The sequence below is a fragment of the Myxine glutinosa genome, chromosome 13 (genome assembly GCF_964187855.1).
Source record: "Myxine glutinosa chromosome 13, kmMyxGlut1.1, whole genome shotgun sequence".
Classification (NCBI taxonomy): domain Eukaryota; kingdom Metazoa; phylum Chordata; class Myxini; order Myxiniformes; family Myxinidae; genus Myxine; species Myxine glutinosa.
In genome coordinates this window covers 84723389-84746295 of record NC_136273.1, presented here as the reverse complement: position 1 = coordinate 84746295, position 22907 = coordinate 84723389, and the positions used below count along the sequence as shown (strand labels likewise).

The 22907-nt window shown below is 42.6% G+C and overlaps 1 protein-coding gene across 1 annotated transcript in view; it reads right to left on the bottom strand.

Annotated features, from left to right (window-relative positions):
* The window catches only part of LOC137439093 (collagen alpha-1(XIV) chain), a 173449-nt gene that overhangs the window by 111405 nt on the left and 39137 nt on the right, over positions 1-22907 (bottom strand). The window contains exons 6-16 of the mRNA XM_068134790.2: positions 18284-18553; positions 15735-15927; positions 15301-15425; positions 15025-15177; positions 12737-12856; positions 12393-12557; positions 8184-8330; positions 3094-3254; positions 2872-3001; positions 2639-2778; positions 954-1083 (exon numbers count right to left, since the gene is read on the bottom strand). Of these exons, the coding sequence (XP_067990891.2) occupies positions 954-1083; positions 2639-2778; positions 2872-3001; positions 3094-3254; positions 8184-8330; positions 12393-12557; positions 12737-12856; positions 15025-15177; positions 15301-15425; positions 15735-15927; positions 18284-18553 (1734 nt within the window). The remainder of the gene's footprint in view (positions 1-953; positions 1084-2638; positions 2779-2871; positions 3002-3093; positions 3255-8183; positions 8331-12392; positions 12558-12736; positions 12857-15024; positions 15178-15300; positions 15426-15734; positions 15928-18283; positions 18554-22907) is intronic.

The following is a 22907-nucleotide window of genomic DNA, read 5'->3' as shown; positions in this document are numbered from 1 at the left end:
GCTTGAGTGCCTCGTACTTGTGGCCGCCCGGTGGGTGGCGAAGGACGGACACAACTCGAGCGGCCGTGCCGGGCCCGAGGGAGGTGACGACATGGCAATAGCGCGTGTCATCGCCGGTGAGGCGCCGAAGCTGAAATTGGGCTTCGGCCTGGATGAACCAGACTTCGGCCTGAGCCTCCCAAAATTCGGGAAGTTTGATGAAGTTGGCCATGGCAATGGCGTCGCGTGTGGAAGGATCGCTCCGGCAGATCCAACGTCGAGGGGGTCACCAGTAAAGCGCGCTGCTTGCGAGCAAGGAGGAAGCGGACAAGCGGTAACTTATAAGCGTCTTTATTTCAGGAGCTCACTGTAACACTGGCGCGCTCCGGGCTGCGCGCCCGGTGTATATCATGAGGCCACGCCTACCCCTCGGGCGTGGCCACCGCCCACTTGGTGCGCGGAATGATGTCACCACGCCAGTGGGCTTTTGTGTCCGCCACACTCCCACGCTATATAGTAAAGTCAGCAATTGAACTGAACTGAGTAAAAGCTCGCTATTGGCCATTCGTGAGCCCTGTGGTGTTCACCTGGGGAATCACACGACAATATATATATATATATATATATATATATATATATATATATATATATATATATATATATATATATATACATATATATATACATATATATATATTTCAACTCCACCAGCTATTGCGAGCAGACGGGACGCCAGGCTTTACGTCTAGCGAGCGATGGCACGCTTTGTGATGCGATGCCCTGCAAAGCATCAAACGTTCAAAGGAGTTTGGAATCGAACCCAGATTAAGTAACCTCTGCACTACTCTGTCAAACATGTTATTCATGCATTACCAAAAATACTTTTGTTTGAATTACACATGACAGATTTCATGCAATTACAAACAATAATCCATGAGACAGATAAGGGTTTAATTATTGTGGGTGGTACATACCAGTCACTTGTTGTCCTGTGATTGGCTCGCCAACGTCCGTCCCAAACAGCGGAAATACTGTCACTGTGTAGTCTGTGCTGGGACTCAATCCAGTGAGTTTCAATGACGTCGTCGCAGGACCAACAGTTTTCTTCATAAACAAAACATGGACAAAACGATATATATATATATATATATATATATATATATTTCTTTAATAGCAATGTTCTTTTCAGGTGCTATTCCATAGTGTGACAGGTTAGTAAGGAGTTTTTGTGACGTTGCAAAATGATGCTAAAAGGTAAAATGAGGATGGTATATCATCGTTGATACATATTTCACCTCCTACTCTCATGTAATATCGATGTAATAAAATTAATTGTAAAGTTTCTTAGTAATTAAGTAAGGAGCTCAGGCCCATCTGATTTCCCATTGGAGGAAAACCGTGAGGTGCCTCACCGGGATCATCACAGTAGTCAAATGGTCAGAAAAGGATCAAAATGAGGGAATGCGGTCAACCACACAGTCAATCTGGGAGTCAATTTGCTGGGACTCAGTTCTATTTACGAAAGACATCACGGAGATCTCCAATGCTCACTAGCAGGTACAAACAGATGACAGCTGATGAAGTATCTCCTCTGAAGGAAAGTGAGCTCCATGATACAACTCTTCCAGCTGGCAATATCACAAGTGTGACAACATCATGAGATATTCTCATCAGTGCTAACAGGAAGTAAAGGGGAATGTTACATATTTATGTGAATGTATGTGAATTACTATTCAGGTCTTTGCTTATCAATGTGTAGTCGATTAAGGGTTGTTGTGGTTGGAGGGTCAGGAGCCCTTCTGGAAAAAGAGACCGGAAACGGAAGAGAAAAGACACGAGGTCGAGAGAAGCGACGAGGATTCTTCTTCCTCGCCCCGCTCCGACGAGAGGTGGGATCGATATTGAGCCGCGTGGAAAAGCTGCGTTCCAAAGCCCGTCTGGCGAGAGGAGTTACCGGGACGTGTACCTACCCGGTGGACACGTCAAGCTGCCGTGGGGCCGTGCACCGACCCAGCGTCTGGCACCGTTCGCGGCACCGTCTACAAAGATGCGTACGGGTCGCACGTTGGGGCCTAACACGCATTGCAAGCGGCGTGTGGCTTTTGCCTGCTTTACAGTACCCGCTTCGCTTGGCCAGGAGGGGGCTGCAGCCGTGGTTCCCGGTACGATACATGCCCGGTGGAAACACGTCCGCCCGGGGTTCGTTCAACCGCCCGAGTGCGGCGAAGCCGACCATCATCTTGGTCAGGAGGGGCCCAGAGACATTGTGAGGGACAGAGACCAAAGGGGGTCGTGAGTACAAAAGGGGACACACGTATGTAAGATGGCCATCTTAATCATCTAGGGGATTGATTGTTGAGTGTGAATTGTTGATGGTGGATTGCTCGGGGAATATATCCTTGATTGTATCATTGAAATTGTATGGTATCATTACCATTGAAATATATCATTGAAAATCAGTTTTCTCTTGGGTGGAATTCATATGGATTGCGTTACGAAAGCGCATATATAATACATCTTTCTGGCGAAGTTCCTCTCACGGTCCGGGGGTCACCGAGACCAGGTAGTCACCGAGAGGACCACGTAACAGAATCTAAAGTCACACCCAAGGTACAGATTTAGTATTAATAACAGAATTGTACCAATAAGGAAATTGTACCTCCAGGTCGTCAACTGCATCACCAAGGGCAAAGTACATTATAGTATAGCCAGTCACACCATCCAAGGGCGGCCATGCAATTTCCATGGTGCTTGAGGTCACATCCTGGAATCTAAGGGACCTCGCATCCAGCAAAGGTACTGCAGGAATACAAGCACAGGTATAAAACCTTTCATGGGCATATTCATGAAACAGACAATATGTGATGTGCAGCGTCTGCCAGAGTCAATTACGTGTTTTTTTAGTCCCAGTGACACTCTTGCTCTCGCCAGAGTGATACAATGCTGACACCGAGATGTGATACTCAGTGTTTGGTTCCAGGTTCTCTAGGAACATTGAGTTCTGGTTCCTCGACACCTGAATCTGTGAGAAGTCGAGCAAGAACAATTACACTCAGCGTTACTCATCATGCAAGATTCAACCCAAAATAACTGTACATGTGCAATAGGACGTACCTCCTGAGGGAAACCACCGACCAATTGAGCATAGACAATTAGATAACCTTCCACAGGACCTGGCGGAGCATTCCACGACAGCCACATGCTTCGGGCAGTCATGTCTGAAATCCTGAGGGCCGATGGAGGCACGAGATCTTGATCCAATCCTGTCACAGGTACTGGAAGGTGTGGGGATGTTGCCAGATGTAGAAAAGTCAGCAATGAATGCAATGGGTTCACAAAAGTGTATACTTGAGTTTGTCATGCAATTTTTAACCTCAGGCCTTGTAGAACAAACACTGATTTCAGAAAAGGTTTCAGTTTTTTTGCAAAGTTTCTACCCAAAGTGACTGCAACCTATTGAGGGTTCAGAATGAGAGGCCAACTGCCTGTAACTGAATTCAGCACAGCTGAGGAACCATGTTTGCATTATTGCTGGCTATATTAGACAAAGAACAGCTGCTCTTCTTCCTTGCCAAGCTGGATTTATGACCAACATAGGCCAAACAACCACAGCCAAAAAACTACGAACAGCGCATTCCATCTCAATCTGGCTTTCTTCCTGCAAACTCTGTTAACATGAAACTCACGGTAGGTCTTGAAAACACTGTAAATGTACATGAGGTATATGTACTGTAAATACTGTGGATAAGGAGCAAACAAATGAAAGAGGGACAAAAGTACGAGGGGCAGAGGGAATGAGAGAGGAGGGAGCCAAGAGGAGAGAAAATTATGAACTGCACTCAGTGTGTACATGATAATCAAGGAAGCTCTACAATACGGTTCCAAACGGCCCACCGACCGTCACAATATGCACTTCCAGCGTTAGTGATCTCCACTGTATCCCCATGACGATCTCTATGGCCGGACAACAAGAACATCCGCAGACATTGTGTGTCAAACACAAACGATCGTTGCAAAGCGTATTTTCGTGTCTCCAAAGTTTACTTCGGACTTATCTCTCTGCTTCGATCAAAATTCCCAACTTCAGACCTTGTGCAGGAATTTATTTATGTCTACAGTTGATTCGGACAGGCAATACAGGCACCGACTTAACAGGCTATTAAATAAATCCTAAACACAAGCTTTATGCTTGTTTGCTAAGCAATACTTTTGTAAGTGTGGAAACAATCATTGCCAAACATTTTGTCTTTTCAGCCACGAAGGCAAAAACCTATTGGCGAGGAATTAAAATGTACGTCTGTCTACTCTTAAAGGTTGCCAAAACCCATTAACAGTTTCAGGTTTAAGAAAAAAAAGAAGAGCCCTTAATTATGTAGACAAGTCAGGGTAATCTTCTGTGTACGTTCCAGCTTTACAATCTTTCTAACCCAAGGAGACAATGTGGAGAGAGCCTGAATTTTTCTAAATCAAAAGCCAAAAGTGCTGAGCCTCTTCCTTCCTATATTCCAACTTGCGTTCCGTGTATGTTTAGACAATCGGAGCTTTGCAGCCAAAGTGATATAAAATTTTCTGATTAGTTGAATCTTCTTTTCAACAGATCCTTTTCTATAGATCAGAAACAGGATTTTCCTAAACCGTGGGACCATGCTATTCGCGGGGGATACGTTCCTGGAAAATCCGCGAATTGTGAAACCGCAAATAGCGGGGCATTGTTTCAATGGAAAAATGGGTGATAGGTTCCCGAGTCGTGAAAATCCTCTTCCCTGCATTCAAATGCCCTGTGAAAATGGTAGAGGGAAGCCCTGTGATTGGCAAGGACTTGGACCAATCCATTACGTGAACAGTCCCCTCCCCAACGGAACTTAACGGTTAACAACCACACTCAACAATTCTGAGGAAGAGAACTAGTTTGTTCTTGAAACGTCAGGCTATTAATAAAGAATTTTTATTTATTTTACTGCAGTGTACTATCATTTACAATATGAATCCTGAGCTACAAATCTTTCGACATGTACACATACATAAATATATATATCTGTGCAGCATCTGTCCTGTGTTGTGTTGTCTTGTCACTGAACTACTTTCTCAAACTTTTGTGAAATCGTACCAAACTTCTGGTATGCACATATCTCTCCGGTCGGTATGTCCTAAGGGTATTTTTCTGAAAAATTTTCCAATTTTTCTTTTGGAATTTTTTTGGGAATTTTTTTTTTTTCAACTTCAATTGTTTATAAAATGTGATATATTACAAATACATTTGTGCAAAATAATTGTTTGAATTATGATTGGTTTAAACCATGACAAAACGGCAACTCGGGTACAGTCATTTATCTATATATCTACACATCTGGGCAGTGTATGTGTTGTCACTTAACGACTCCCTCAAACTTTTGTTTCCGTGGCTGTGAAGTGTTTTTCATAACGTTGTGGTGGTTTTGAATCACGTGGTGGTGAGGTATTTTGAATTATGTGGTGGTGAGGTGTTTTTAAATGACGTGGTGGTGAGGTGTTTTGATTTCCGTGGTGGTGAGGTATTTACAATTACGTGGTGGTGAGGTGTTTTGAATTAGTTGGTGATGAGGTGTTTTGAATTACGTGGTGGTGAGGTGTTTTTAAATGACGTGATGGTGAGGTGTATGCAATTTCGTGGCTGAGGTGTTTTTTTACGTGTTTTATGGCTGTGAGGTGTTTTTATTACGGGTTTTATGGCTGTGAGGTGTTTTTATTACGTGTTTTATGGCTGTGAGGTGTTTTTATTACGGGTTTGATGGCTGTGAGGTGTTTTTATTACGGGTTTGATGGCTGTGAGGTGTTTTTATTACGGGTTTGATGGCTGTGAGGTGTTTTCAATTTCGTGGTGGTGAGGTGTTTTTATTACGTGTTTTATGGCTGTGAGGTGTTTTTATTACGGGTTTGATGGCTGTGAGGTGTTTTTAATTTCGTGGTGGTGAGGTGTTTTTATTACGGGTTTTATGGCTGTGAGGTTTTTATTACGTGTTTTATGGCTGTGAGGTGTTTTTAATTTCGTGGTGGTGAGGTGTTTTTATTACGGGTTTTATGGCTGTGAGGTGTTTTTATTACGTGTTTTATGGCTGAGGTGTTTTCAATTTCGTGGTGGTGAGGTGTTTTTATTACGTGTTTTATGGCTGTGAGGTGTTTTTATTACGTGTTTTATGGCTGTGAGGTGTTTTTATTACGTGTTTGATGGCTGTGAGGTGTTTTCAATTTCGTGGTGGTGAGGTGTTTTTAATTTTGTGGTGGTGAGGTGTTTTTATTGCGTGTTTTATGGCTGTGAGGTGTTTTTATTGCGTGTTTTATGGCTGTGAGGTGTTTTAAATTACTTGGTGGTGAGGTGTTTTGAATTACGTGGTGGTGAGGTGTAATCGTCCCAAACTTCCAGTCTGCACCTACCCCTCCCCTATGTATGTGCTGAGGGGTTCTTTCTTGAAAAAAAACAAAAAACATTCAACCTAAATCTTCAACCTAAATTGCCTATAAATATGTAATATCACAAACACAACAAATACATTTGTGCAAAGTAATTGTTTGTATTATGATTGGTGTAAATCATGACAACACAGCAACTCAGGTACAGTCATTAGCCTCAGCTAAAATAAGCCCATTCCTCAGTAAGCGCGAGCCGAGCCAAACTAGTATATATATATGTATATATATATTATGTCGGTGGGGTAGCAATATGTAGAGCCAGGTAGATCTGTGTAGGTAGGTATTCGTCTGTCATGGTAAGGAATCTGCCCTGTAATAAGTTTCATGTGTAGGCGTTTTGTCGTTAAGAGTATACCTGTGAGCATACCAGGATGTTTGAGTGATAAGTAGTGTAGGGATTAAAGAGTGGCGCCCCTGTGTGTCACACCTGGTAGCTAAACCGTTGTCCCTTATGGCAATGCACACCAACATAGACATGTAGTTAGGTCCCTAGTGCAACACTAAATAACTCCCTTCCCTGACATGACTGTGAAAGACTAACAGGCAAGGAAACCAGGCCGGGGCACCGCCGATGGCCGCCGCCACCTACACCTCCGGCAGGCCTAGCCACATCAAGTGCCACGCGCTATGACCACGGAACAGGGAACGAGTGAAGGGGCAGCGCGGTAAGCGTGGACCTCCAGCCGGCGAGTCGGTGGAGGGCACTGATTGGGTGGCGCGCCAGGGCTGACGTCACCACTGCGGGAAGGTTATTTAAGGGAGCGCTGAATGCCATTTTCTCTCTTGAGTCTCTTGCATCTGGCAGTGCTCTCTTACTCTCTTACTCTCTTGCTCTCTTTCGGCTCTTGCGGTTCGTGCTCTTGTTTGCGCAGCTAGCCCTTTTTGGACATCCGGCGCTTTGTCTTGCACAGCCCGAGTTGATTGAATCATAGCCTGAGTGGAGTTCACTTGCTTCTGGCACGTTTGCTTCAGGAGAGCTGACTGGGACGTGGCAGGCCGATCGTGTGTGAAGATCGACCTCGCTTGGAGCCGCTAGCCTGCGTTGGACGCACCATGCTTTTCCTGCTGTGGGACCTCGTTGTGCTTGGAGCGGTGTTTGGTGCTGTGGTGCTGGAGCGAGGGACCTCGTGGGTGCATCAGGGCTGAACGGAGCCACGTTGGACGGCAGCCAAAGACGAGACGACAGGACCAGATGAGGCCATTACACATTTCGCCCAAACATAACGAACGTTTTTCTTTTGGTGATTCTTGTCCCTCGTTTGTATTTGAGGTCTGGTGTGTGTGATCCCAACTATAGGATTTAGTTTATTTGATTGCCGTCGCGTTTCATTGTTATCGGGTCCGTGAATAAATCTTTATTTTTGTACATTTTAATTCGGTGTTGCGTGCATTAATTTCCCTGCAGCTGCCGTCGTTTCACCAAGGTAAGTGCTTTTACCACAGCCTTCCATTTTCCTTCTTCCTCCCGCGTTTGATAGTCAAATCCGTGTTTGGTCGTCGCCTCAATTAAAACCATTTAGGCCTATCCTCGGTCTCTGGTGTTAACCGGAGTCGCACGACAATATATATATATATATATATATATATATATATATATATATATATATATATATATATCCTTAGAGACGATAAAGGAAAAAAAGACAAAACCATAGCACACATGAAATTAAAGTCAATGAAAAGACAAATGAGTAGCAATCATTGTTATTCAAATGATCAATCTTAGTCATCCGATGAACCAAATTATGGAAAGTCACCTTTTTCGGTGAGTTTTGAGCACAGCTCTTGGGAAACAATGTCTGCGATGGCATCAAGCTCCGTGAAACGATCCAGGTGGAACATGAAACTCGACATTGGCTTTGATGATATAGCTTCCAGAAGTTGTCTTTTTGCATTCTTCATGCCTGCCGCAGAACATGTCAGAAGGGTTTTCATTAAGCTCTAAAGTACATGGCTGAGTCAATTAACGTAGACGTCTGTGATTCGACAAGCAAAGCAAGTAGTTTGTGGTCCAGGTGATCGCCCAGGCATATGAGGCGATTCCTCCTGGAAGCTCTGGGGTCGAGCTACTCATGCTCTGAGAGGACATCTGACCATATTTAAGCCCTTAAATTCAGTTATCCTGGGATATCCAAGCATGACAACTTCTTTGTCTGATTTCTTAAATAAATTCATCATGTGAATAATTATAAACCATGATCACATATTTAAGATTGCCCTCAATAATACTACTGTTGTCTTACTGTTATACAGCAGTCATTGGTTTGAGAACAGAAGAATAATTTGGCAAGATTGGAGCTTATGAAACTTACTGAGCACATACCCATACACACACAAAACCACGTGCACAAGCGCACACGCTCATCTCGTTTTACACACACACACACTCATATGTCACACACACACACACACACTCGTATGTCACACACACTCGTATGTCACACACACACACACACGTCACACACACACACACGTCACACACACACACACGTCACACACACACACACACACACACACACACACACACACACACACACACACACACATACACATACCCACACACACTTATACACATACCCATAAACATATACACACACACACATACACACATACACACACACACATACACATACCCACACACACACACAAACATATACACATAACCACACACACACACAAACATATATACACACACACAAACATATACACACACACACAAACATATACACACACACACACATACCCATACACACACATACCCATACACACACATACCCATACACACACATACCCATACACACACACACACACATACACACACACACACACACACACACACACACACACACACACACACACACACACACACACACACACACACACACACACACACACACACACACACGCTCTCTCTCCCTCTCTCTCACCCTCTTCCTCTCTGATTAACGAGAGGGAGGGTGAGACCATCTTTCATCAGTTTAAATCACGGTTTTCATTACACATATTGAATTAATAACGTTCCTCTTGTTTGTCTTCTTTCCGTCTCTATTTACGGTTTTGGGACACAGTCACCATCACAAGCATTTGTACTATTCAGTTAAAAAATTGTCATCTGGCCAAAAAAAAAAAAAAATCCACGTCGACACATGTTTCGGCAACAGACAGATTTCCTTTTAATTACAACTGTCATTTGCTTTAAACAGCTCTCCACATGCACATACATAAAATGGTGGGAAACTAACGACAAAATCGGATTTCATAATAAAAAATAACTTTCTGCTAGGATCGTTTTCATGTCCCTTGAATTTTTGTTTTTTTTATGGCTGTCATAGCGACTGTCAAATACAGTCAAATCTGAAAAGTTTCCTGTTTGAACAGTTTCACATTAAAAGGTTTGGCATGTTAGAAGTGAAACCGGATTGGATAAAATCCAATTTGATTAATCTCATTTGTGTGTCCAATTCAGAGTTCTGCTCACATTCCAAGGAATCTTATACAGATTCCCCGTCACTTCTTGGCATTTTGAAAACCCTTCAGTTTGGCAGTACTTGGACAAAACATTACGGCATTTTACATCCTCACGACCAATCAAATGTGTTGTTTGGAGACCCCGCCCATGTCCTTTGTTCTCAAGATTGCGTGGGGTAACGTGTTCTATGACCTCTGGTTGGGTTGTTGGGCCCAGGAAACACAAACGCAGAACTAATCATAAAACTTGAACTATATCGTCCTTGTCACAATCAGTTTTTAGACCATGTCAATGTTCGTTGCCTCGATTGAATTATGCCTCGAATCCGGTAGTAATGCAATTTGTCATCATCCAGAAAATATTAATTCATCATGCACAGTCATCATGTCATCATAGCCTGGTGTTGGCTTAGCGGTTAGGGTGCCGGCTTGGGATCCTAGGATCCTGGGTTCGCAATCCCGGTCGATCGCTAAATTAACGCCAGCGGGGTTGACTCAGCCTGTCATCCTTCTGCGGTCGGCAAATTGAGTACCAGCTCACTGGTCATTCCCTGTGTGTTGCAAGAGGTGACTAACAGGGTTGGTGGCAGGAAGGGCATCCGGCCATAAAACATTGCTTCAAAAAGGGGACCACGGTACCCTAAAAAGGCCAACCCCTGCTCTGTGGGGAAAAATGGCCTCTAAAGGTTTTTATTTTTTATTTTTTATGCACAGTCATCATGTTCTCTAATTATTCACTCGAAATGATGTCACAATCAACATTTATACCTCCGCCACCAAAGGTGGATGGAGGTTATGTTTTCACTCCTGTTTGTCTGTCTTTCTGTTTGTTTGTGAACAAGATATCTCAAAGTTGTGCACGGATTTGGATGAAATTTGGTGAAGAGCTTGTGTATGTGACAAGGACGAAATGATTAGATTTTGGTGAAGATTCGGATCTGGATCTGAGTATTTTAAAGTAATTCTTCACCATTGAGAGAGAGGGCCAAAACGATTTTTAAAAATCAAGATATCTCAACAAGTTGTGGACGGATTCAGACGAAACTTGGTGGACAGGTTGTGTGTGTGACAAGCAAGCATCGATTCGATTTTTGTGAAGATTCGAATTCGAATCCGGATGTTGTTTTTTTCAGTGATTCATCACCATTTCAGTGATTCATCACCATTGATTGTGCCAAAATCGATATGTAGCATGACATCACAAAAAGTTGTGGACGGCTTATGACCAAACTTGGTGGATGAGTTCTGCAAGTGTTTTTTTTTTAAACCTCTGTGTCCATTTTTACTTCTCCCACCCCAACCCCCTCTCAATGCCCCCTCCTCCCAAGTCCTCTCCCTCCCACAGATCTCCCGTTGTCCCTGTTCTCTACTGTTCTACTTGTGTGCTTCCCCCTCTCTCCCTATTTTGTCTCCCGCTCCCTTTATTTCGTCTTGTGTCCGTTTATTTTTTTTTGTCATTAATGTTAGCTCTTACACGAGCCTCGATCTTGTATACAAAAATCGATAAACAAGAAGACGTCATGCGGAGCACGATACTTGCAAAATCGACCCCCCACACCCCCAAGAAAAAAAAATCCATTGATACAGCAAATTGTCCATTTCATGAAGATTAAAATTGACAATCTTGATCAAAGCTCGGGTGAACAGGAAGAAAAGTGACGATTTTTCAGATGAAAAATGATTTTGGAAGGTTGACCTTGAGTTGACCTTTGACCTTTTGAGGTCAAAAATAGTTAGTTTCCCTATTTAGTGATTCAATATGCAAATGCTGTTCAATTTTCAAGTCAATCGGATGAAAATTGAGGATTTTAAAAACTTGGCCTATGTTGACCTCAAAAATAGTTGGTGGTTGAAGTCCGTGACCATATATGTAAATCCTCTTAGAATTTCAAGTCAATCAACTGAAAATTGGTGATTTTAGAAATTCGGCCTATGTTTACCTTTTAGCCGATGTTGACCTCAAATATACTTGGTGGTTGAATTCAGTGACCAGATATGCAAGTCCTTTTGAAATTTCAAGTCAATCGGATGAAAATTGAGGATTTTAGAAATTTAGCAAAGTTGGTGACCTTTGGCCTATGTTGACCTTTTGATCTCAAAAACAATAGGCTTTTCAATTGCGACGACCTATAGAACTTGGTGAAGTTTCGTGACGATCGGTTTAGAATTGTGACCTGTAGGCCGGTGACAAACAGACAGACAGACAGGACCACAAACTCAACCGACCAATATACTTGAAAAATCTTTGATTTTGCAAGTAATAAATAAAAAAAGTGACAAGAACAAGCCGATTAGCTATTGGTTCAGGAAGAAATCCACCTCCGGCCTATCAGTGCATGGAAAACGTAAACTGTTCAGCCTGGCGGAGTGTCGCACTCTCTACCGAGTGTCGTTCTCGTCTTCAATAATGATCTCGTGTTTTTACCTATAATGAATCTCAAGTCATACATCTGTCTCTGCCACAATTGCCAGGCTCTGCCAAGGTTTGATAGACATACCTATGACGAACACAATCACTCCGGCCTCTTTTAAGGCTTGTGCCGGTCCAGCCACGTCATCTTCTGAATGTCCATCTGTGACCAGCACAACAGCACGAGGAACCCCCACTCGCGTACCCATACCGTCCGCGAACGTGCTCTCCAGCAGGTGTTTGAGCGCCTCTCCTGCATACACAACACGCATTACATGAAAAGGTGCCCCTTACATCGCATGTGGATCAGATCAAAGGTGTTTGAAAGTTTTCATGACTAATTTACAAACGGAGTCCACTCATATATTCCTGCACACTCTGTGCTGCATTGCTCTCATTTATGGATTTTATCAGTGTGGAATTTTAAGATACCTGTTTTTGGAATGCCACCCATTATTGATAGCTTCTCAATGGCCTTCAGCAAGTCTTCTTTGGTCAAATGAGTATCGATGTCCCACTCAGTTTGAGGTTTTCGACTATATTGTACCAAGCCTGCACACATGAACACATGATGGCAGCATGAGGATGTTGCTTGTGCACCGTCATGACAAAGAAGAACGTGAAAGGCAAATAAATCATACTAAAATACGCCATTTGTGTCTGTCTGTCTGATGAATTTTTGACGCCAATACATTCTGTCGTTACCGGACTTATCCGATCTCATCCAAACTTGACAGGATAACCAAGGGTTACACAATGAAGGTTGTAGCGCATTCATTTTCCCCTCTCCCCAAGGGGGTTTTCTCCCCCCGAGCGAGTTTACCCGCCATTGCGGTTGCACGTTGAGGTGTATATAAATGTTAAATTAGCTTTATGGTGTCGTATTTCCAAAGAAGATTTATCGTGGCGTTTTTCCAAAGACGCTTTTAATAACAAAATTAATGATAATCGCATATTGTTAATGTTATTGCAAAACAATATTAATACTAATAATGTCCCAATTCCCCAAGGCGTTTTTCCTGCAGTGATAACGTTTATAAATAGCTTATAGCCGGTGAAGCCGGTGTTGTCAATGAACGCGTACGTATTGTGTTGAAAAGCCAGATTTTGCTGGATACCTTGGCTTGAGAATTTCGAAGCTTTGACGCACCAAATCGCTCAATGGAGGCCGCCATCTTGCGGATGCGGAAGTATGCATAACAAATTGAAAAAAGTTCAATAGGAGTTTGTTTCACCCGTCTTTGTTTGATTCACAATCCTATGCACCTCTAATTTGTAATAAAAATACTTTAAGACCAACCTCGTTATCTTCAACGAAAATCGTCACCAAACACCGGAACCAATGAGATTCGAGCATTTGAAAAAATACTTCAAAAAAGCTTATTACGCGTTTCGGAGGGTGAAAACGGCGTCAAATATTCTAAAATTGACGAAGAATTATTTTTTAGAAATCTCGCGGCCGTAGGGGATAGTTTTTCACGGCCGGAAATATCCGAAGTTGAGACGTAATTCACCGAATTAATCAAGAAGTAAATTTTATAAATTTTAATCTCATCCAGAATGCAAATGGTGTCATTTTAGGTCTGAATTTGCGAAATTTTGTGAGCTGACCAATCAGCGATCAGCTTAGGTCAGCCAATCAGCGCCATCGACACGGTTTGATTAACGACAGTCACACATTGCCGTTGAAACGGCGCTATCGTCTGACCTGTCGGCACTGATCTTACTGCAAGCTAACTTCTTCTGGTGGAGGAAGCCGCAGTGCCCGGAGAGAACCAGTCCTGACAGCGACTGAAGTTAGAAGACTACACACATACTGTGAAAACGTATGTTAGGCCCAGTTAAAAATTTCTTATAATAGGCCCAAAGCTAGCACATTGTATAGTTACTTCCTGAAGCTTATTGTGACATTTATTGTATGTAGGTATTGGGGAGGACTGTCTACTCTTCTCTTTTACCAAGTCTTACCAGGTACGGTGCCTACTACACCTACCTACTACCAACTACCTAACCTACTGATGCCATAGTGATGGGTAAAATAGTGGCAAGAGGCTTTGGCTTCGACGGCTCATTGCGGCTTTGCAGTCGGGTACTAGTAGTTATAATGGCGTTTCTGTGGGAGCAACAGCTTCGACAGGAAGTAAAAATATTATAAACCACAAACACGTATGCTTAGCTTTTTAAACAGTCGCTAATGCTCTTTATAACACTAAATGAAGAAATTTGGAGGAATCCCGACATCCGTGAAGTAAGGTTTACTTACAGAACTGAGCGAAGATCTACTGTACTCTATATAACCCACAAATGTTGGGTAATAACATGACCCTTTCTGCCGCTACCGTGGCATTTTTCGTAGCGAACTTTTGAAACTCGTTCCTGTTGTTTGATACGAAACTGAAAGACGCTCAGGTTGTGCTCCTTTACCAAGCAGCTAGCTAGCGCTTGCCAAGCCAGCCGTTACTTAACGGTTTTGAATGGAGTGCTGGCTCAAATGCTTAAACCACTTGGTGATATCTTCACAAGAAACTTGGTAAATGAATACACACCCAATGTTCTTGAGACCCGCTCATAGATTGAATGTAATCTACATACCCCAAAGAGGAGTGACCCTTTTTTCCGCTCACAGAGTCTGCGGGTATACTAGCAAATAAAAACAGGGACATGAAGGAAGAAAAGTGGATTGAGAATAAAAACAACACAAGCCCAAAAAACCAACAAACCAAAGAGCACGTTGTCGAGACCAATTTTAAAAGGCTCCACAAGTTCAGTCAAGAAATGTCGAAGAAGGTTGAAGTTGGACCGTCCAACGTTCCACGAGCCGTCCACCAGCAGAACGACGTCAGCCTTGTTTAGCGACGCACAGGCAAAATCATCTGCATGTACAGAATACAAATATGGTGGGCCAACTAAAACTCCTCAGGACACCATGTGCCTCAATAATGAAACAAACTGCAAGATGAAGTCATAAAGCATCACTGCATTATAATACAGGTTACCTGAAAATTCGTATGATGTGGGAGGTGTGGTAGCAGTAGGCTCTGTGGTAAATAGCTCTGTGACCCCCTCGCTGTCCCCGACTTGGTATATAGCATGTACGCTTACTTCGTACGCAGTGCTCGGGCTGCAATGAATGGGCACACACAATGGCTGACCATTCTTCGTTCAACCGCAGACACAATACATATTGGCTCAATTTGGCACTAAAACAGCCCTGACGTCACATTTTGCCCCTCCTTTTTAGGTAGTTGTCCATGGTACTTGTGTGTGAAAATGGTATTTGTGATTACATCATATTTTCAGCTGGCTGGATTATTTGCCTGCAGCACATTTAACCGTTTTGTGAACTGCAATTTTATTTGAGGTCCGACAACTGTGAGTAACTAATAAAGATGTTCTTGCTCCCATCTTTGCCATACTCTCTTCTCCTAACCTGAGGTATTGCAGTAACACCATGTTCTCAGGAGGTTCAAGCAGCACTTCCGACATGAGGTCCTTCTGGCCTTCAGGAAACACCGAAACACGATAAGCTGTGACAGCAACTGCAGGGTCTTTCCAAGTGAGCTTCACACTGTCTTTGTAGACCTCCGCCACCATGAGGTCACGTGGAGGTGGTACTTGAGATTCTGGAGAAAGAAAGGATTTTTGGTTCATCGGAATTTATTGTCACCTATGATTGAGTAGAGTTATGAGCTACAAAATGGTCAGATTATTACTGGTTGTGCACATGAGGACATTTTGTCCTTCATATGCCATATTTCAACTTTTATGGCAAATCATCACCACAGAGGCCTGCCTTTTTTGAGAAAATAAATTAAGCCTAGAAAGCTCACAGCAGTCCATCAACGCACTGGCTCTTAGATCGAGGAAAATACTCAGTACACCCAGTCAGTTCAATTAGTATGCTAAATCAAAATACAACAACATCTAAGAGCCTCTAACATCTAAGTCTTCCCCCATCCAAAACCTTGATCTTTTCTACCCCCGTTAATTCACCCCAGATCCACTTTTTTGAAATTCCGACTTCTTTCCTGGAAGTCCTTGCAGTGTCAATGTGTTTTATACCTCTCCTACCCCCCCTCCCTTCCGCTCCACCCTTCCCGTGCCTCCTCCCCCCAAGCCCTCTCCCTCCCACAGATCTCCCGATGTCCCTGCTCTCAAATGTTGTACCTGTGTGCTTCCTTCCCTCTCCTCATCCTGTCTCCCGCTCCCTTTATCTTATGTTTTATGTGTCAGTTTGTCTTTTTGTGATTAATGTTAGCACTTACACGAGCCTCGATCTTGTATACAAAAACAAAAACAAAAACAAACAAAAAAACAGGCCTGGTTTTGGCTTAACGAATAAGGTGGCTCGCTTGAGATCCTAGGGTCCTGAGTTTGAGCCTTTGTCGTTCCACGAGTGAATAAATACCAGGTGGGGTGACAACCTGTCATCCTTCAGAGGTTGGCAAAATGAGTAACAGCTTACTGGTAACAGAGGGCATTGCATCAGCAGCACAGCCGCGTCCCCAGAAAATGATGTAACCAGCAGCCATAGGCTGCACAAGAACCACCATAAGAATGCGAGTGATCGTTAGCAAACGATGATTGATCGGGGCATCTCAGAGATGTTGAGAAAGCTGCCAGGAGGCTCTGTGAGGTGAAAATTGGCCCTTAACCTACAGAGCCTCCTGGAATCCAACTCCTCTTGCTGAGGAAAAGAGACGATGCACATGCATGTTTGTGGAAGCACTGGGAGGTGAAGCAACAACTCATGCCAGGGAAGCCCAGCTGCCCGGACAGCAGAACACAAGCACAAGCCAAAAACACATTTTCAATATGGTGCCAACAGTTCACACCATCTGGCTATCAGATGTTAAAAAGCTTACTGCACTCACTCTCCTTTTTACTCGATGTGGCTGCATGTCTGTACAAAACCTTCTTCATAATCTTAATCTTTGGCATTCCCTATGAAAACAAATAACAAGATCCCATTGCTCTCGTGTGTGGAAAGAGAAGACAAAATGTGCTGAGAACAGAGACGTTAAAGTTGGGCAGTAAAATTTCATGACAACTGAATGGTAAGCTAGGAATTAGGCCCAGGAGTCGTGGGATATTAATCAGAGGAAACAACTTTGAATGAAACCGATGGATTCTTTAAATCCCCTCCTTCAGAATTTGGGCGAATGAAAGACTTATTTCTTCAGCACGGAGGAGCTCCTTCGCACATGGCTGCGTTGGTGCTTGAGGTTTCGGCAAAAAGGTTAAAGCTCTAAAGCATCCTCAATAATCAACTGATCGATCACCATGTGACTTCCTGTTTACGAAAATCGGTGGGCCATACTCAAAAGATTGGATCTATGAATGATTTGAGGAGAATAAAATATTTTTCAAATTGAAGGGGACTTACAAAGTAATTACATTAATTACAAAAAGTAATTACAAAGTAATTACTTACAAAGTAATTACAAAGTACTTACAAAGTAAGAAATTACTTACTAATTTTTCGTAAACTTCCTGTTTACGAAAATCGGTGGGCCATATTCAAAAGATTGGATCTATGAATGATTTGAGGAGAATAAACTATTTTTTCAAATTGAAGGGGACTTACAAAGTACTTACTAATTACAAAGTACTTACAAAGTAATTACATTAATTACAAAAAGTAATTACAAAGTAATTACTTACAAAGTAATTACAAAGTACTTACAAAGTACAAACTTACTTACTAATTTTTCGTAAACTTCCTGTTTACGAAAATCGGTGGGCCATATTCAAAAGATTGGATCTATGAATGATTTGAGAAGAATAAACTATTTTTTCAAATTGAAGGGGACTGACAAAGCATGTTACGGAGCCCAAAACACGAAGGGATATGGTGCTACAGATTTAAGGTAAGGCATGTAGTTGAGGAAAGCAGGTACATCACGATGAGGAATAACCTAGGAGAGAAGGGGTTAGGGAGGAAGGTTAAACATTTGCAGGAATTAAAGTTTGTTGTACCAAGAGGTGTCCTGATGCTGCCGCTGAACGTTGTTGCCTGTAGCCCTGAAGTGAGAACGGGTGTGACGTCGACCTCGTAAGTGACGCCGCCCTCCAGACCACTAAATTTGACGGAGGTTCTGTCTCCTGGCAAATTTTGTGTGGTGGCTGGATGGCGCTTGCCCCTTTTGCGATATTCCACTTTGTAGCTTGAAACCTCTTCGCTGTATGGTTTCCACACGAGGCGAAATCCATTCGGGGTCACGTGACTCACCAGCAAGTTCTCGTTGCCTGCATTCCAATAAAAGGAGCGGAAAAGGTGACATGACGGAACACAAATTATAATATTTTCCAGATAATTTCAGCTTTGATTGCAGACCTGTTGTTTTTGGAAAAATGAATCAATGGTTCTCTGCACCTTAGCACGCTTTACAAAAGGTACGTATGCGGTACCCACTGATAAAGAGAAAAAGGCTTTTCAAATAGCTAAATTCAGATTTTTCACTCCAACTTCAATCTGAAACCTTCTCCAAGACCATCAACAAAATAAACATTTTTTTATTTTATATACATAGTCAAGGCTCGTGGAAGAGCTGGGACATTGAACGGATCAGGACATAACAGACAAAAACAGGTTGCAGAACACGTATGCATGGGGTGTACAAAATGGATACAGCAGGAAATTCCAAGGAGAGAAAACGAGAAAATTGGAAGGAGGAGGGATCAGGGTTGGGTTAACGAGAGTGGAAAAGATCATGGTTTTGGATTAGGAATAATCCGAAAAGGTGGTGAACAGCTGTCCTGAAACCCTGGAGGGAAAAGTGAGATTAAAGATGATGAAAGAGTTGATTCCACTGGTGGGAAAAACAAACGAATGAGTGGAGGTGAGCAGTGATCCTGGATTTAGGTAGTTTCACCAGAGGGGGTTGGTTGATCGTTGGCCGTGTGAGTCCTGTAGAAACTTGGGGGGAGGGTCACAAAGTGAATGTGAATCTTGAAATGATGTAATCCGTTTCAAAATGCTCGCCACATATGCACATAAACACCTATCGATAAGGTTCATTGGGTGGCCGAACGCATATCATGTGTGCTGGGTAAAGATTGAGGCCCGGGTTAAATGAAACTCCCTTAACCTTAAGGCAAGATTTCCCTTAAGGTACATCATAATTCCTTAGCAAAGGATTTCCTTAAGTGTTGTTGCATAAACAACCCATAAGGATATCCTTTAAGTAAAGGAAATTCTTAGGAGCTGTTGCTATGCCAGGCAACCAATCAGATTAGATATAGGAAGAGACGTTCAAAAGCATGAACATGTAATGACCACGGAATTTGAAATGACACTTGTTATATGTTGCACGGGGAACACTTGCTTGTGGATGAAGGAGGAATACAATGATTATTCAGTAAAATTCATTCGATTCTCAATCACCATTTTATTACTTCCGCCACCTAAGGTTGGCGGAGTTTATGGCCCGGTTGCATAAGACATCCGAAAGGAAAAATTGAGGATTTCGTTAACTTTCCCCTTAAGGACCTCCTTAAGTTGAGGATGGTTGCATAGATGAATAATCCTTAAGTTTTTCCTTAAATCCTTCCTTAAAGTTAAGGGAGCACCCCCCCATCCTTAACCACAAATATTTGAGTTTCCAAATGATGCTCTTCAAGGAAATTGGTCAAGAAGAGGACAAATATTATCGCAACGCAACGTAGGGACTGATATAACAATACTTTCACAATTGAGTTATGATTGTACATTGTGAAACATACTCTAAGCGGTGGCACGGTGACTTGGATAACATTTTCACTCTTTCATGACATACATAATATTGTGCTTGTAGTTTCACACTCGTATTTCACTTTTATATTTTCACACTTTCACCACTGTCGGAAAGTTTCCAAACGTTTACTGCACATATGAATGCATTTACCATAAAATGCACAATGACAGCTAAATCAAATGAATTTTATACAACAATCATTTTATTCCTCCTTCATCGGCAAGCACGTGTTCCCCATGCAACATATAACAAGAAAAAGAGCAATCAAAGATTGCAAACCCTCGCCAGGATGTATTTTCTGTGGTTTTTAAGACTTTTGTGTTAAAACAAATATGGCGGCCGTACCAAGTGACCGATGACGTCATCATTTTATTTTTTTCAAAACGAATTTATTCCTAGATTATGCTCAAGAAATTTAATCTTGATCGGATGAAGTTTTGTACTTGTCGAATTATGACGTCATAATGGAGGCACCTATGACATCATCATTAACATATTTTATTCCCCATGGAGAGTTCTTTGCAATGAGCCATGTCTCAATTTTTTCTATACAGCACTTCCGGAGATATAAAAGTGCAGAGTTTTTCGGTTTTTCCAAGATGGCGGCCGAACCACGTGACCTTTGACGTCATCATTATTCTTTTTTCTCCACCAATTTATGCCTAAAGGACGCTCAAGAAATTTCATCTTGATGGGGTCAAGTTTTGTAATTGTCGAATTATGACGTCATAATGGAGCCACCTATGACATCATCATTAACATATTTTATTCCCCATGGAGAGTTCTTTACAATGAACCATGTCTCAATTTTTTCAATTCAGTCCTTTCGGAGATATAGAGGTGCAATGTTTTCCCGGTTTTTCCAAGCTGGTGGCCTAACCACATCACCTATGACGTCATAATTATCATTAAAACATTCTACAGATGGAGTTGCACATATGGTGAAAATTTCCTGTTGATCGGACCAACGGTTGCAGAGAAAATCATATTTATTCTGTGCGGACAAACAAACAGACAAACAAACGGACTCAAATGCAATACCCTCTCCTCAGGCGAGAGTAACAAGCGTGCATGGAGCAACATAACAAATGTCATTTAAAATCATGCGTTCCCCATGCAACATATAACAAGCATGTATGGAGCAATATAACAAATGTCATTTAAAATCATGCGTTCCCCATGCAACATATAACAAGCATGTATGGAGCAATATAACAAATGTCATTTAAAATCATGCGTTCCCCATGCAACATATAACAAGCGTGTATGGAGCAATACAACAAATGTTATTTAAAATCATGCGTTCCCCATGCAACGTATAACAAGCATGTATGGAGCAATATAACAAATGTCATTTAAAATCATGCGTTCCCCATGCAACATATAACAAGCATGTATGGAGCAATATAACAAATGTCATTTAAAATCATGCATTCCCCATGCAACATATAACAAGCGTGTATGGAGCAATATAACAAATGTCATTTAAAATCATGCGTTTCCCATGCAACATATAACAAGCATGTATGGAGCAATATAACAAATGTCATTTAAAATCATGCGTTCCCCATGCAACATATAACAAGCGTGTATGAAGCAATATAACAAATGTTATTTAAAATCATGCGTACCCCATGCAACATAGAACAAGCATGTATGGAGCAATATGCGTTTCCACTGCTCCTGACTCCAATGGCGACAAGCTTTACACCACTCCAGCTGATGCTCGGCATTGCGCATGGTGATCTTAGGCTTGTGTGCGGCTGCTCGGCCATGGAAACCCATTTCATGAAGCTCCCGACGAACAGATGTTGTGCTGCCATTGCTTCCAGAGGCAGTTTGGAACTCGGTAGTGAGTGTTGCAACCGAAGACAGACAATTTTTATGCACTATGCACTTCCTCACCCGGCAGTTCTGTTCTGCGAGCTTGTGTGGCCTACCACTTCGCGGTTGAGCTGTTGTTCCTAGACGTTTCCACTTCACAATAACAGCACTTACAGTTGACCGGGGCAGCTCTAGCAAGGCAGAAATTTGACGAGCACACTTGTGGAAAAGGTGGCATCCTATCACGGTGCCACTTTGAAAGTCACTGAGCTCTTCAGTAAGGCCCATTCTACTGCCAATGTTTGTCTATGGAGATTGCATGGCTGTGTGCTTGATTATATGTACCTGTCAGCCATGGGTGTGGCTGAAACAGCCAAATCCACGAATTAGAAGGGGTGTCCACATACTTTTGATCATGTAGTGTATACATGTGTGTGTGTATATATATATATACATATATATACTGAAACGCAAAATAAACTTACCACCTTTGAAACCTTTAAATATCAACAATAACACTGCGTGTAGTAAATGTGTGAACTTATTTGTGGACAATAGTGTCCTCACTGTCAGACAAAACAGTCACGGATGGTCACTTGAACCTTCAATGGTCACTTCATAGCACAGCTGTTGAACAGCCGTTTTGACTGTCAGTGATTAGCCAAGGGGTACGGGATGATTTTAATGAGCTGCACGTGATGTCTTGATATTGGCTTTAAAAAGGCCAGTGCAAAATGGGCATTTCAATCAACATGCCACGATTGTCAAGGGATCAACGGCAGCGTGCCCTGGGAATGCTGCAAGGCGGACTGAGCTACCGTGAGGTGGCACGTCGCCTTGGCTGTTCACATGGGATTCAGGTCAGGGGAGAGCGCAGGCCCCTGCATGGTGTTGATGTTCTCGCCTTGGAGAAATGCAGTGGTAAAGCGAGCAGCATGGGGACGAGCATTGTCATGCTGAAAGGTTCTCAGTTCTGGGTGGTCTCGCAGGAATGGCAGCAGATGAGGTCGCAGGATGTTATCCACATACCGCTGGGCGTTAAG